The 13,648-nt window shown below is 44.5% G+C and overlaps 5 protein-coding genes across 5 annotated transcripts; 2 read left to right on the forward strand and 3 right to left on the reverse strand.

The window, feature by feature from the left end:
- Positions 1-251: 251 nt before the first annotated feature.
- IL334_001851 (uncharacterized protein) lies at positions 252-1,736 on the reverse strand (the record flags this gene model as incomplete). The annotated part of the gene is made up of 6 exons (XM_062933601.1): positions 252-305; positions 466-794; positions 847-915; positions 1,147-1,248; positions 1,386-1,549; positions 1,705-1,736. The coding sequence occupies 6 exons, from the start codon at positions 1,734-1,736 to the stop codon at positions 252-254; spliced, it is 750 nt and encodes a 249-aa protein (XP_062789652.1).
- Positions 1,737-3,992: 2,256 nt separating this feature from the next.
- On the forward strand, positions 3,993-7,671 carry IL334_001852 (uncharacterized protein; the record flags this gene model as incomplete). Its single annotated transcript, XM_062933602.1, has 9 exons — positions 3,993-4,028; positions 4,092-4,204; positions 4,280-4,410; positions 4,480-4,717; positions 4,782-5,117; positions 5,168-6,747; positions 6,799-7,158; positions 7,214-7,494; positions 7,561-7,671. 9 exons carry the CDS (start codon positions 3,993-3,995, stop codon positions 7,669-7,671), a joined length of 3,186 nt encoding a protein of 1,061 aa, XP_062789653.1.
- Positions 7,672-7,988: 317 nt separating this feature from the next.
- On the reverse strand, positions 7,989-9,696 carry IL334_001853 (uncharacterized protein; the record flags this gene model as incomplete). The annotated part of the gene is made up of 9 exons (XM_062933603.1): positions 7,989-8,366; positions 8,451-8,507; positions 8,585-8,703; positions 8,788-8,854; positions 8,913-8,984; positions 9,041-9,105; positions 9,162-9,274; positions 9,338-9,354; positions 9,415-9,696. 9 exons carry the CDS (start codon positions 9,694-9,696, stop codon positions 7,989-7,991), a joined length of 1,170 nt encoding a protein of 389 aa, XP_062789654.1.
- A 300-nt stretch (positions 9,697-9,996) lies between these two features.
- IL334_001854 (uncharacterized protein) lies at positions 9,997-11,836 on the forward strand (the record flags this gene model as incomplete). The annotated part of the gene is made up of 7 exons (XM_062933604.1): positions 9,997-10,071; positions 10,136-10,276; positions 10,327-10,489; positions 10,545-10,759; positions 10,818-11,506; positions 11,556-11,634; positions 11,684-11,836. 7 exons carry the CDS (start codon positions 9,997-9,999, stop codon positions 11,834-11,836), a joined length of 1,515 nt encoding a protein of 504 aa, XP_062789655.1.
- A 70-nt stretch (positions 11,837-11,906) lies between these two features.
- Positions 11,907-13,444, reverse strand: IL334_001855 (uncharacterized protein; the record flags this gene model as incomplete). The annotated part of the gene is made up of 5 exons (XM_062933605.1): positions 11,907-12,203; positions 12,273-12,530; positions 12,584-12,894; positions 12,948-13,255; positions 13,323-13,444. The coding sequence occupies 5 exons, from the start codon at positions 13,442-13,444 to the stop codon at positions 11,907-11,909; spliced, it is 1,296 nt and encodes a 431-aa protein (XP_062789656.1).
- Positions 13,445-13,648: the final 204 nt, after the last annotated feature.

A 13,648-nucleotide genomic window follows, 5' to 3' on the forward strand; every position in this document is an offset into this window, starting at 1 on the left:
TCTCGAAAGTAGTAAAAATGGTGCCTGTGACACCATTTCTCAGCTTGACACCAGTTTTGTATTAATTGTACATGCATATATGCGGGAGAATGTGACGAGATCGAAATGAGAAAGCCTCAGAGAGGACAATGATAGAAACAGGAATTGGTTACATAGGTCAAGGTCTTACAACTTATGTCGTAGCAGAGCTACTGATTATACTTGATACTATCTAGGTTTGGATACACAATTATCCTCATCGCCAGTATGACTCAGCAACACTTTCCTCCTTGACTCGTTTCAGCATCCTTTAGTCTCACTGCGGGCTGTCAGGCGCACATTGTCAGCATTGAGCTGACCCTATATGAAACATCGTGGATGGAAACAGAACGTAGTCGATCTTCGATCTTGTCGGACATCTGGAGACCTACTTCCAGTGGTATGCGGCCAGATAGAAGAAAGGAAAGACTTTCGCGAATCACTTACTTTCCGTCTTTCCATCTCACCTTTCCTGACCTTTTCCAAAACTTCTCTAGCTGTCCATTCAAAAGCGTCGGTCACACCCCAACCTTCTTTAGCAGAAGTTTCCACATACAGTAAACCGTATTCTTTAGCGAATAATGCTCCTTCCATCGTCGAGACTGCGCGGGGCTTCAGACCCGTAGATGATTTTGAGGGCGGGGAAGGAGAATGTGAACGTGAGCGAGATGATCCAGCCGACAGTGGTGAATCCGGAGCAGGGAAGGGATGTCCGTACTGTATTGAAGGGAGAGGTTGTTGATTAGGGCAGCATAGATCGATTTTATTTGCGACCACTGTGACAGAATTAATTTTGATTCACCAGAACCTGTGGGATTCATGACTTACGAATGATAGAGACGTTTTCATCCGCATATTTACGTAGATCTTCGAGCCATGATGTAACGTGTTCAAAAGCTAAAACATTAAAGTATCAGCTTGATTGTCACAATTCGACCTTTTCTTGTGACATCTGATGGTTCACCAATGACGACCGTTCTTGTTTTGACCTGGCTGCTATTTCCCCTGATCTTTCACAATACGCTTCCAGCCATTGGCCCAAGCGTGCGTAGCGACGATGCAGCTGTCCTCTGAACGTCCGCAGTGTAGTTACTGTGGATGTGGATTGCGAGATTCCAGGGCACTCACATTCTCTCCTAGTCACATCATAAACCAATAAAGCACCAGCTGCACCTCTGAAGTAACTCCGCGTTATCGATCGGAATGATTCTGTACCTGCTGTGTCCCAGCCTGCCGAAATAACAGGAGGTCAGCATAAAATGGGTGAAGTTTAACTTGTGATCCCTTATCAGACTGATACATCAAGGTATAGATTGACGAATATCTATTACTCCCACTCTGCGAGATGTTATGCGTCCAGTACTCACACTGCACTTTGACCCTCTTGCCATCTTCTCCAACTGATATTATGCGACTCCCGAACTCGACACCTAATGTTGGTTCTGTCAAATCAAACCTTTCATCTGTCAACCGTATTAAGAGAGATGATTTCCCAGTCGCTGAATCTCCCAGAATAACGTATTTGAGTATGCTACGAGGTCAGCAATACCCAAGCATTAGCACAAGTTCAAGCGGTCAAAGAGCCTGTTCGTGCAAGATCACAGACGATATTGAGTTTGTGCAAGATCACAGACGATATTGAGAGCCAGGACCGATACCCAAAGGAAGGATGAAGAGATGACCCACTAATCCCAAGATGTATCCATCCTGCTCAACATTCAGTTCGTCGTAGGTATAGCCGTTGAAAGACGATGTGAGGGCCGATCAATGTGTATCAAAGCAAAGTCCGACGTCGTATATGTAAGATTGATGGCAAATGATGATTGTTACCAGACAAAATGAAATAGAGATTTCAGTTTCTTGCCGCTGTTTGATATTTCCCGCTTTGGTCAATACCCGAGCACGACGTCCGAACGGGTTGACAACATTCCTCCTCCCGTATGCGACTACTAGAAAATCATCTATTGTCGAGTGATCCTGCAGACACGTACATGACCTACGAGGAAGTGGGATGACTTCCAAACGTCTATCGTGTTTATGCGATAGCAAGGCATATGCATGATATCTCCCGGAAAGTATGATAAGAACCCAAACATCTTCCTTTCCAACTTTCCGGCAAGTCGGAATGGACTCGCGGAACGGCAATCCCGCATCGACATAGTGTCTCGTGATCATCCCTCATCTTCGAGCTCGTGATGACCTGACCCAATAGTCGCATTTCGTTGTCCGTTCAGTCCTTGGCGCGCGCTTTGCTACCTTGAATGAGCATGGTGATGTGCTACCAGAGGATGGTCTAGGCTTTCGATGGTTGTAGCTGTCAGGTGATCTGAAAGAGAGGATTTCCCCACGAGAGGGTGAAATAGACCTTTGTATCACGTTCTCGCATAGCTATGGATGATGCAGCATGTCATGCTATCCCCCGCAAGCGAGATTCCTATTTCACTGTTTGCACACTTGAGCAGTCCGTCCGGTAAACCCGAAGCGATTCGAAATAAACATGCTCCGTTCGAAATAAACCTCAAGAAAAGGTCAGATAATCTGACCAGATCGGAAATTGGACCCACGAAAAATTCTACTTTAAACGCCTCCTTTTATCTTTTGTCATACGTCGTTGCTCGATTAGGCGGGCTTACAAGCTATTGAAGTCTACACCATTACGTTTCCTAGACGTTGTTGACTCTGGAGTGTGGGGAAGATGCTACTTCAGGGTTTGAACAATAAGCATGACTACTTACTGTTCTCCTTCGTTTAGGCATCTACAAGCAAAAGTTAAGTTTTTTTATCGAATACTCGGATCGCGTGAAGCGATGATTTCGAATTTCGTCATCTCTTCGAAATAAAACTAAATCAAAAATTCAGCAAGCCTGGTACACGTAACAAACCTAGTCGCCTTTGACATCTCTATGGATTGTATATATAACAGATGCAGTTCCTTAGGGGGCACCATCGTATTTCCCCACTTTCTTTCGTTCTTGTCAATCATCTAACAAGGCAACAAAACAGCCATATGGCCCACCGTATATAGCAATAAGGTGAGTTGATCTTCCCCTGCATCAAGGTGTGGAACAGCAGGTCCCCTTTACTGCTCGGACCGGATTTGTTATCTTCTGCCATATTGTGAGATATGCCTGGACAAGCGTCTACATCATTTGCTGTCATTTGTACCAGCCTCCCATTCATTTACTCTTCATCAACTCGTGACGATGCCCCCAAGACCTCGGTAGACCTCACCAGAAACACATTTGTCATCGTTCCTCCTATAATTATTGCTTATCATCGTTATCTCCATGCCATACATTTCGGACATTGTCACAAGCGGAATATCCTTTGCGATCTGTGTTGAATGTGTTTCATCCTTTGTTTTTATTCTGTCGACTCAAATTAGGAAGAGATAAACAGAGATAGCTTATCTCTTGATATTTGATCTGAACGTCTCAGACATCCATCAACTCCGTCTATCTTGTTCTCATTATAATCTTTCTTCTCATCTTCTTCATTGCTGTCTTATCATCCCATGTCTCTTATCTTTTCAAAAAATATACATATATAAACGGTAAAGCTATCCTTCATTTTTACCGGAATTCATCTCCACAAATCTACACAATTTTATTTATCCCTCGCCATTCAGCGCGTGTCTATCCCACTTGGAACTTTGCCAATCCCGTCCATCTTTCTTTCTTTCGTGTCCTTGTCAAGTGATAGAGTCAGTGCGGGCTTGCTTCTCTTGCTTCTTCTCTGGTCTGTCTATCTCTCGCTTCTTTCTATCTTTCATCATCCAAAAAGGGACGGCATTGCCGTCGGTAATCCAGCGCGCGGCGTCATAACTTTCTCAATTCACTCAGTCTTGGTTCTGTGCTTCTCAACTTCTGTTTTTATCCCTTTTAGAATTGAGATACAAACCATATATGGTATAAATCGGCTGACTAGTATTCCTGAATAATGTCAACAGCCTAAACACATAGAATCCATCCACGATGTCTGCGTCTCCTATCGGAACCCCAAACGGCTCTGTAAGTTTTCGGACCTGTTGTTCTTGCTACTGAATCGTGCTGATAACCGTTGTATCATGCTAGCTCCAGCCTCCCATGCCTCAGCAAGTGGCCAACCTCATAAATGGCGCTGCTTCAGGTCGATCCTCTCGAGCTAGCTCAGAATCTGGTGGCAACAGGATTAGGAAGGATACGATGTTAGTGATACCTCGCTTTATCTCGACAGCTCTTCTCAATAGACTGGACTGACGAGCCCCCTTTTCTTCATACAGCGGTTATAAATCCTCTCCTTTCCCCGCGAAAGCAGATCAACAAGCTACCGTGTCTCGTATCCTCGCTGAGAGCGGATTTATGCCTCAAGAATTAGTTCACGGTGAAGTTGACTGGTTCTACAACCATCTTGGTGAGTGTAATCGAAGTTCATCGACACGTAACAGGCCGCGGATTCATTTTGCTGACGATCTTGGTACAGGTATTGAAAACGCGTACTTCCTTTGGGAAAAGCCAGAGACTATCGCCGATCACGTTCTCGCTCTCTTCTCTGCCAAGCTCTTAGCATACACCAAACATGATCCCGAGAAGCTTGTCATTGATCTCGAAAAGATCACTCCTGAAGGACAAGAGAAAGGTCGTGAAGGAGCTGTTTTCATTCATACTTCTAAAGCAGGTGTGACCGTTACAGAAGGACCCGGTGCTTCCGTTGAGCAAAGGTGAGTTTAATTCACAACTACTAGAGTGTATGTGTGCAGTCTGCTGAACAAATGATGATCGTAGAATCGACTCCCTCTTCTTTGATGACTCTTCTCCTGAAAAGGCATACCGACTTGAAACTTATCGATCGACAGGTGCCATTTCATCGACCATCTCTCAACAACTTCGATGTTACTTCGTCTCTAGATGTGCTTTCCCAACGTCTGCTCCTGTCAAGACTGCTCAAGGCACTACTGAAATCCGATCAGTGTCAGATTCAGCTTTCCTCGAAAAAGCAAGTGAAAACACCTTGGAGGTCTACCAACATGTCATGAATGAAGTTGAGCAAAGATACGGACCAGTAATTGAGATGTTTGAAGTTGAGGACAGCAGAGAAAGGAGATTGGTCATCGGATACAAGTGAGTAAGACAGCGTCTCACTGGCGAAACTTGAGCTCACACCCAGGTAGAATGGGAGGTACAAGGAAATTCTTTTCCGCCCTCAGTGATCTTTACCACTTCTACGGTCTCTACTCTGCTAGGAAATACGTCGAACAATTTTCCAACGGTGTTACCATCATTTCCATGTACCTGAACCCAGTGCCCAACACACGGGCTCCTCCTATCGAGCACTCTATCCATCAAGTAGTTCGAGAAGCTTCCTTGCTCTACTGTCTCCCCGATAACCCATTCTTCTCCGTCGCCGATGACGATGACAGCCCTCATGCCGTCCAAGAAGCCACCTATGCTTATGTCGGATGGATTTTTGCCCAACACTTCTGTAATCGTCTTGGTTCTGCTTATCTTGCGTTAAAGAACGCGCTCGACGAGTCTAACCCTGATCACGCTGAGGTTTTGAACAAGATCAAGACTAGATTCAGAGAAGAGACTTTTACAAGGGATAGCATCAAGGAAGTCATCCAGAATCACCCAGATCTCGTCAGGATGCTCTATATCAACTTTGCAATGGTACACTACCCTGCCGCTGATGAGGCTTCCCAACTCACTCCTACACTCTCATTCCAACGACTGAAGACAGAGCAACCTTTGACTGACGAACAACTCTACCAAAAGATCAGAAGGACCGCATCCAACCAGCACGCCGTTCAGATCCTAGAAGCTTTGCTCATCTTCAACAAGCATGTACTCAAGTGCAACTTCTACCAACCTACCAAGGTTGCTCTTTCCTTCCGACTTGATCCCAACTTCCTCCCCGACGTCGAATACCCCAAGAAGCCTTTCGGTATGTTCTTCGTTGTGGGATCAGACTTCCGAGGTTTCCACGTCCGATTCAGGGATGTAGCTCGAGGTGGTATTCGAATCATTAGATCAAGAAGCAAGGAAAACTACAACTCAAACGTCAGAACTTTGTTTGACGAGAACTACGCTTTATCTTCTACCCAAAATCTTAAGAACAAGGATATCCCTGAGGGAGGTGCCAAGGGTACTATCTTACCCGATGTTAGCGCCAACTACAAGCAATGCTTCGAAAAATACGCCGATTCCATCATCGACTTGCTCATTCCCGGTAAAACCCCTGGTATCAAAGGCAAGATCGTCGATGTCAGCGGAAGACAAGATCCTGAGATTCTTTTCTTCGGTCCGGATGAGAACACTGCCGATTTGATGGATTGGGCAGCTCAACATGCAAGGTCCAGACAAGCGCCTTGGTGGAAATCCTTCACCACTGGTAAATCTGCTGAATTACTTGGTGGTATTCCCCATGACACCTACGGTATGACCTCGTTGTCGGTTCGACAATACATTCTCGGTGTCTTGAAAGCTCATGGCCTTAACGAAAAGGATGTTACGAAGTTGCAAACCGGTGGACCCGATGGTGATCTTGGTTCCAACGAGATTCTGCTTTCCAAAGACAAGACTGTCGGAATCATTGATGGAAGTGGTATCATTTATGATCCTGCAGGTCTTGATCGACCTGAATTGATCAGACTTGCCAAAGGAAGGAAGATGGTCTCCGACTTTGACCCGTCCAAATTCGGTCCAGATGGTTACAGAGTTCTGGTTGATGATAAAGATCTGAAATTACCCAGTGAGTGTATCAGACCTCATCAATTCGAAATAGAAGCTAACCCTCTTTCAGCCGGTGAAATCGTTCCCGATGGTACGCAATATCGAAATGAATTCCACTTCCGAGTCAAGTGTGATCTCTTCGTACCTTGCGGTGGACGACCTGAAGCCGTCAATATCTCAAACGTCAACAGACTTGTCGATGCTGAAGGAAAGCCTCACTTCAAGTACATTGTCGAAGGTGCAAATCTGTTCTTCACCCAACAAGCTCGATTGTTCATGGAGAAGAAAGGTGTGACCCATTTCAAAGATGCCAGCACTAATAAAGGTGGTGTTACTTCGTCCTCTCTTGAAGTACTTGCCGGTCTTGGTTTGAACGACGAGGAGTATTTGGATCTGATGGTCTTCAAAGATGGCAAACCTTCTCCATTCTGTGAGTACTAACGCTATTATTGCTAACAGCGCTGACCATCGATCTCCTGCATCAGACCAAAGCTACGTCAAAGACATCCAGTCCAAGATTTGCGAAAACGCCGCTCAAGAATACACCTGTATCACGAAAGAATGGTTACGAAACAAGGGCTCCAAAACCCGAACTGTCATTTCTGATCTATTGTCATCTACCCTTAATGACCTTCAGAACGAGCTTGAGGTATCTGATCTCTACGAGAATTTGGTCAGCCGAAAGAATGTGCTCTCCAAGGCGATCCCAAAGACTTTGGTCGACAAGGTCGGATTGGATACTTTGATGCAACGACTTCCAGAGCAGGTGAGTCGCGCAATCCCAATTCTGGCCCACCCTTTGCAATGCTGATTCGCATGTTCGAAACTGTAGTACCAAAGAGCCATCTGGTCAGCTTGGGTCAGTTCTCATTACATTTACGAATGTTCGCTTCAAGCTTCAAACGTAGATTTCTTCCACTTCTTCTCTAAGCTTTCTGCTTGAATGATCTGATTAACTTTTGGTGAGGGTAATGCGGAAGGAAATGACCATAAATCAAGTGTACAGAGGAGGAAAATGTGTGTAATGATAAAATCTGGCATAATGGACAATCTGTTACATTCTTTTTTAACAAAAATTCTGAAAACACACGAGCATAAGATAGGGGGAGAGATGTTTGGTATATCATGCATTTTTTACTTTGTGATTCACTGTAGTGGCTTTTTATTGGTACTACGTCTCATCTCATTATATTCACTTGCAAGGATCTCTTCTACGACTATTTACATGCTTTTGGTACACTATCCCTATCCTTACCTTTATCACTGTACGTGAGCCTTGTCTTTTCCACCAACATCCAGTTCATTTGGATCTTTCAAATCATCAGCTTCTTTTCTAATCTCTTTAACTTGATCTTCTGATAATTCTCCTGTTTCTATTCCCGTGCCTTCTCTTTTTGGTTTTCTACGTAAATTGAAAGGTTCGATCAGAGCTTGTAATTGAGGCCATAACTGATCGAGTGCAGCGATTGTTTTTGGTGAATCACCAGTCGTATCAATAGAAGAAGAAGAAAATGATTCAAAGTCAGTTGATTTTGCTTTTGATGATTTAGGAGATTTTAGACCGGCTGCGATAAGTACCTCGTCGGAAGATGAACCACTTAACGAGAATAAAGATGATGGGTATGTCTTTGCGAAATACTACACACGTTCATTCAAATTAGCCAGCTTCCTATATCCGAGTGAATTTCGCGTGTTGACTCTCGTCGCGAAAGTTATACCTACCTCAAGCAATGGAGCCGTTGATTCATAGTACGCTTGTAGCCTCTTTGAGAAAGTTTCCTGGAATCGATCATTCCGTACGATGTCTGCATTAGCGGACGATTGGGGTGGAATGAGATGAACGCGCAGTCACGTACGGGCGTATCATCAGGTCTTTTTGATAATGGTTCACCAGTCACATCATCTTTCCCTGGAGTTTTGGGCGCTGAGTATGTCGTGTTGTATACTCTTCCAGAGGGTAGATGGACCCATCGAGCTGAAATCGACACCGAAATCGAATCAATTCGGAGCGGTCCCAATGAGATATTGCAGGTAAAACGGGAAATGAATGAAGACTCACCTGATATACGAGCCATGATTACAGAATCGGGAACGTTCAAGTGGACAATCATGTTCAAAGGTCGATTCTGGCCATTTGTTAGCTAAGATAAATGTGCGAAAAGGATCAAAGTTTGCGAAACATACCTCTTGATTGAGTACGGAGTCGAGCAACTCTCCTTGATGCAGTGTACGAGGGAACCCATCTACAATCCAGCTCTATCGGCAGCAACTTCAGGTTAGTACACCATCTTCATCGAACTGGTCTCACTCACTTTACCGTGCATTCTGTCTAATTCAGTCTTAACAATTTCCAGCATCAATTCGTCCGACACCAAACCTGTTCGCCAACCATTATCAGCGATGCCTATAGACGTATCAAGTGATCCAACTTACCTCCGCTAGCCACAACCTCTTCAGCTTTTCTACCTACTTCCGATTTGGCTGCTATTTCTTTTCTCAACACGTCTCCCGTTGATACGAACGCTATATCATACTCCTTCACTAGTCTGCAGTTATGTTCCAGTTGTCAGTATAGTTTACTTTCTATAATTCGAGAGAAGTATACGAACCGAGCACTCAGCGTTCCCTGATATTCCATGAGAGTAAGCTTACACGTCTCGAATAAGACGAAAGGTACTATGCTCACCTTCCCACTACCAGGCTTCCCAAATATCAACATCCTCAATCCTCTCTCCTCAACGCCCTCATATTGCTCAGAATGATTCTGTTGCACAGCTTGCCTGAACTTCTCGGCGATATCATTGAAGCTCTCCGACAGTGATTCTAAAGTTCGTGAAGCTGCCCCAATCGCTGATGAGGTGGTAGATGATGGTCGTCCTCTTGGAGATGAGGATGAAATGTATCGGATGGAATGACGCGTTGAGCGATGAAGTTGGGTGCACTGGGGTAAGAGAGGTCGCAAAGACATCTCACGTTCTATCGGTCGTAATTGCTGATCAAGAGTTCGCGTATTTACGTTGTGATATGGATATGGTGAAGATCTTGTGCTAGCACCTGTTCATGAGAAAGATACAAGGTAAGATGTGATTTGACGAAGTGGAGAAAGGATATGTTCAAGACTATGGGGATGACTTACGAGACGGATTACAGGGTTGACTTGGTAACCGGATAAATTGACATCATCTCTACAATTTTAGTTTCTGGGTGTTTTCATTCATCATCCTACAGGTATAGTTCAGTGCCCTGGTTCGGAATACATTCGGTCGCAATGGTCAACGAAGGTGAACAGATATACAGACCGGACTTTTTCCCCCTTGCACAACCTGCAGCAAGGGATTTACAAGTGAGTAATGTCGCTGTTCATGTGTCGGAAGAGGAGTTAGAACTCACCAAAGGACACCGTGTAGCGGCCAGCTTTCTCTCGACCACATGATGTACGAGGTGGTAATGTAAAGCATGTGAGAACTGTAGCATGGTCGTGCGATGGAAAAAAAGTAGCTACAGGAGGCGAGTTCAAAGAACTGCTGGTGTTGGATGCAAAGCCAAATGTATGTCATATGTATCTTTCCCTTGAAGACTTACTAAACCAATAAAGTAGATAGATCCAAAATCGTCAAAGGCTTTGCCTTCATCATCCAAGCATAGTGTACATAATGGTCATGTAGGAGCTATAGCCTGGTCTCCTGTGGATCCTAATATACTGATATCAGGAGACAAAGGCTCGTCAGTGGGAGGTATGATTGCTATCTGGAATCTGACTTGTGAGATTCAACGTCACATATTACCCTTTCAATGTGCTGATCAATCCCATGACAGCTCCCTCATCGCCCACTGTAACGTTCAAGATACCAGGTGACGTCTTGAACATTTCCTTCCATCCTTCAGGTCGACATTTTGCTGTTGTATGTCCTCAGCGTAATAAAGATGAGGTTTTCTTCTACTGGCTTACCACGATTGATGGAGAGGAGAAATGGTCAAGGAGGGATGATATAGCTCTAGGTGGTGCTTTGATGGACATTGGAGCTGAAGAGGTGAGCAAACCTGTCATTAGAATTCTCCTCCACGAACTGAATTTGTGTATTTGGGTAGATCAACAGTCTTCGATTTTCAAATTCCGGTAAATTGGTTTGCGCCGTATCTAACGATGGTTCAATAAATGCCTGGGTATATCCCTCACGATTACAAGTGCCAGATGGAGGGGAACTAGAAGGACTTTCTGGACCAGTCATCGTCGAGAGTGGTTCATCGACAACGCCGTCGAGTCCTAAGCCAGCTGCAGAGGAAGATAACGTGGAAATAGCGAAGAGCAGGGCAGCGAGTCGAGAAGCATCGCCAGAAAATACAAGAGACGGAAAAGAGAATGAAGAGTTAGACGTGGAAATGAACGAGGAGCCGAAAGGAGTTGATGATCTAAACTCCGACCAGAAGAAAGAAGCAAATGAAGATGTTAACAATGAAGATGGAAAGCCAACAGAAGGGGTAGATGTCGAAATGACAGATTCTAAATTACCGCTCCCAGCAGATCCCATTCCGCTACCACTTTCCTCTGCTGCACCAAGTCGACAGCCTTCTCCACCCTTGCCACCCTCCAAGCCCTCCGAGAAGAAAAAGGCGAAACAACTGCACAGATTTAGACATGCCGTATGTCATAGTGCAAGTCTACTCAGTTTGGCTTTCGATCCTCAGGGGAAGTTCCTTGCCGCGGGAGGACAAGACGCGTTGTTGAGTATGTTTGATACAAGAGATTGGATTTGCGAAAGGACGTTTGACGTCTGCACGTGAGTATAAGTATGATAATAGAGGTCCAGAAGCTGACTAATACTTCAGGGCGGCGATACGTCAAATTGCTTTTTCCAATGATGGTGAATTTATCGCTTTGGGAGGTGACGATAATTTCATCGCCATAGTAAGTCGACGGTTTTGAATGGGAAAGTCTCAGCCTGACCACGATGTAGGTATCTGTATATTCTGGAGCGACTATTGCCAAATTGCCCGTGTACGGAATGGTCAGTGCCCTCACATGGCATCCAAAGAAGAATTGGCTTGCATACAGTTATTCTGGTAAAGTAGCGGCACCTATCTGGCATATCGTTCATCAAGAAACATAGATGCATAGATGCATATGCGGTATAAATGGGTCTTAATGCTTGTATCGATACGAACGGTATATGTGTTTTACTAGTGTTCATGGTTGAACCCATCTGCTACTTTTCCATTTACTCTAACACTGGGTAATGCTGGACCTTGTATCACCCTCTTCTTATCGTCTGTGATTCCATTTACCCTAGGTAATATGTCGAAATCAAATATTTCAGTAGGCAATCCAATACTGACCACGAAGTTTGGTCTGTTTGCTGTTGCCACAACTCGAGAATCGATTGGAGCAGCTGAAAGAAGGATGTATGCTTGTTCACGAGTGTATCCGAATGATATAAGATATTCTATGGCTTGGAACGCGGCATTTCGGTACGCTAACTGTTTGCGCAAAGGTAGAGAATGTCAGAAATTGTGCAATTTTCAAAGGGTAAAAAGCATTTGACTTACTAATCCACTTTGATTTGTTTGGTTTCCATCTTTATCCACACTCAACCCGGTGAAACATAATCTATCCCTGTAAATTGGCTCACTGGGACTTGTTCTATACATTGGACTTTTCATACATAGCTGTTGTACACCTTGAGGAATGATGTTGACTCGCAATGTGACGATGCCTGCCATTTCAATTGCTGTTGTGGGTTCACCGTCCGATTGACAGAAATGAGTGTCTCCTACTGATAATGATGCTCCAGGGATATAAACGGGCTATGCTAGAGTTAGCTTTTGGCTTTCAGTCCAGATGTTCGAGACGAGCTCACGAGATACATCCTGGATCCTCTTGTTGCTAGACCTATGTCGATATTTCCGCCATGTTCTCTACCAGGACTCGTTCTAGCTCCTTCACGGTAGATTTTTTCCCTCAATTCATCGTCCAGATCCTGTCCTACATATGCTCCTTTTGGCTGTGGTAGACTACACCCTGCTTTACCAGCGGTGGCTACCTCTAGATCCGACTCCCTCTTGACCCAATGCTCGAGAAGTTTTTTGGAGGGTGCAGTTCCTATAACACCAGCATGTGGTCTACCTTGAAATGCTACATGAGGAACATGTCGAGATGATGTTTCATTGCCTAGATACCCGAATTAGGCATCACTCGCTCTGTTGACGCAATCATTGACGTACCGTAGAAATCCCAAATACTCTTTGTAACCAAAGTTTCTTTATCCTCGTCATCCAAACTTCCTAAACCAGGAGCAGTCACGCAATAACCCCAATTATGATCCGGGAAAGGAGTCACATCCAATATTTCAATTTCCAATACATCTCCAGGCATTGATCCTGGAACTGAAAAAGGTCCTGAGAGGTGATGATCTGAATCATGATCTAGATGAACTATATCATCCGCGTTATCATCGTTATGGACTTGAGATCCAGAATAATCGAGACATTCCACTCGGAATGGTTTTCCGACAGGTACAGTTGCGACACATCTGCAACGGAGGGTCAGCAATTCGGCTACAAGAGCAATGTCACCACCGGAGAGACCAAACGACTCACGGTATTTCAGGATGCCATCTTGTATGGATATTAGCTTGAGTCTCCCCTGGCTGTGATGGATCAACGCGTACCAAAGTAGGTATCTCGTTTGAGGTTTTCTTGAGTTTAGTAGCGACAGGCATGTTGTTGAGCAATTATCCAGAATTTTATAATGAATACAAGAAGTAGAATCGGAATCTCTTCTGCAGATGGTGGACAGGACTGTAATATGCGAGACCACTGTTTCAACCAAATGTGTCGAAAGTTGAGGAACTATATATCGAGTTGAGCAAGAAGATGTATGGCGCTTCCAAAATTCCAGAACCGATCCGTCAAGCTCGTATGCA

This window comes from Kwoniella shivajii, chromosome 2 (genome assembly GCF_035658355.1).
Source record: "Kwoniella shivajii chromosome 2, complete sequence".
In the NCBI taxonomy this organism is placed as follows: Eukaryota; Fungi; Basidiomycota; class Tremellomycetes; order Tremellales; family Cryptococcaceae; genus Kwoniella; species Kwoniella shivajii.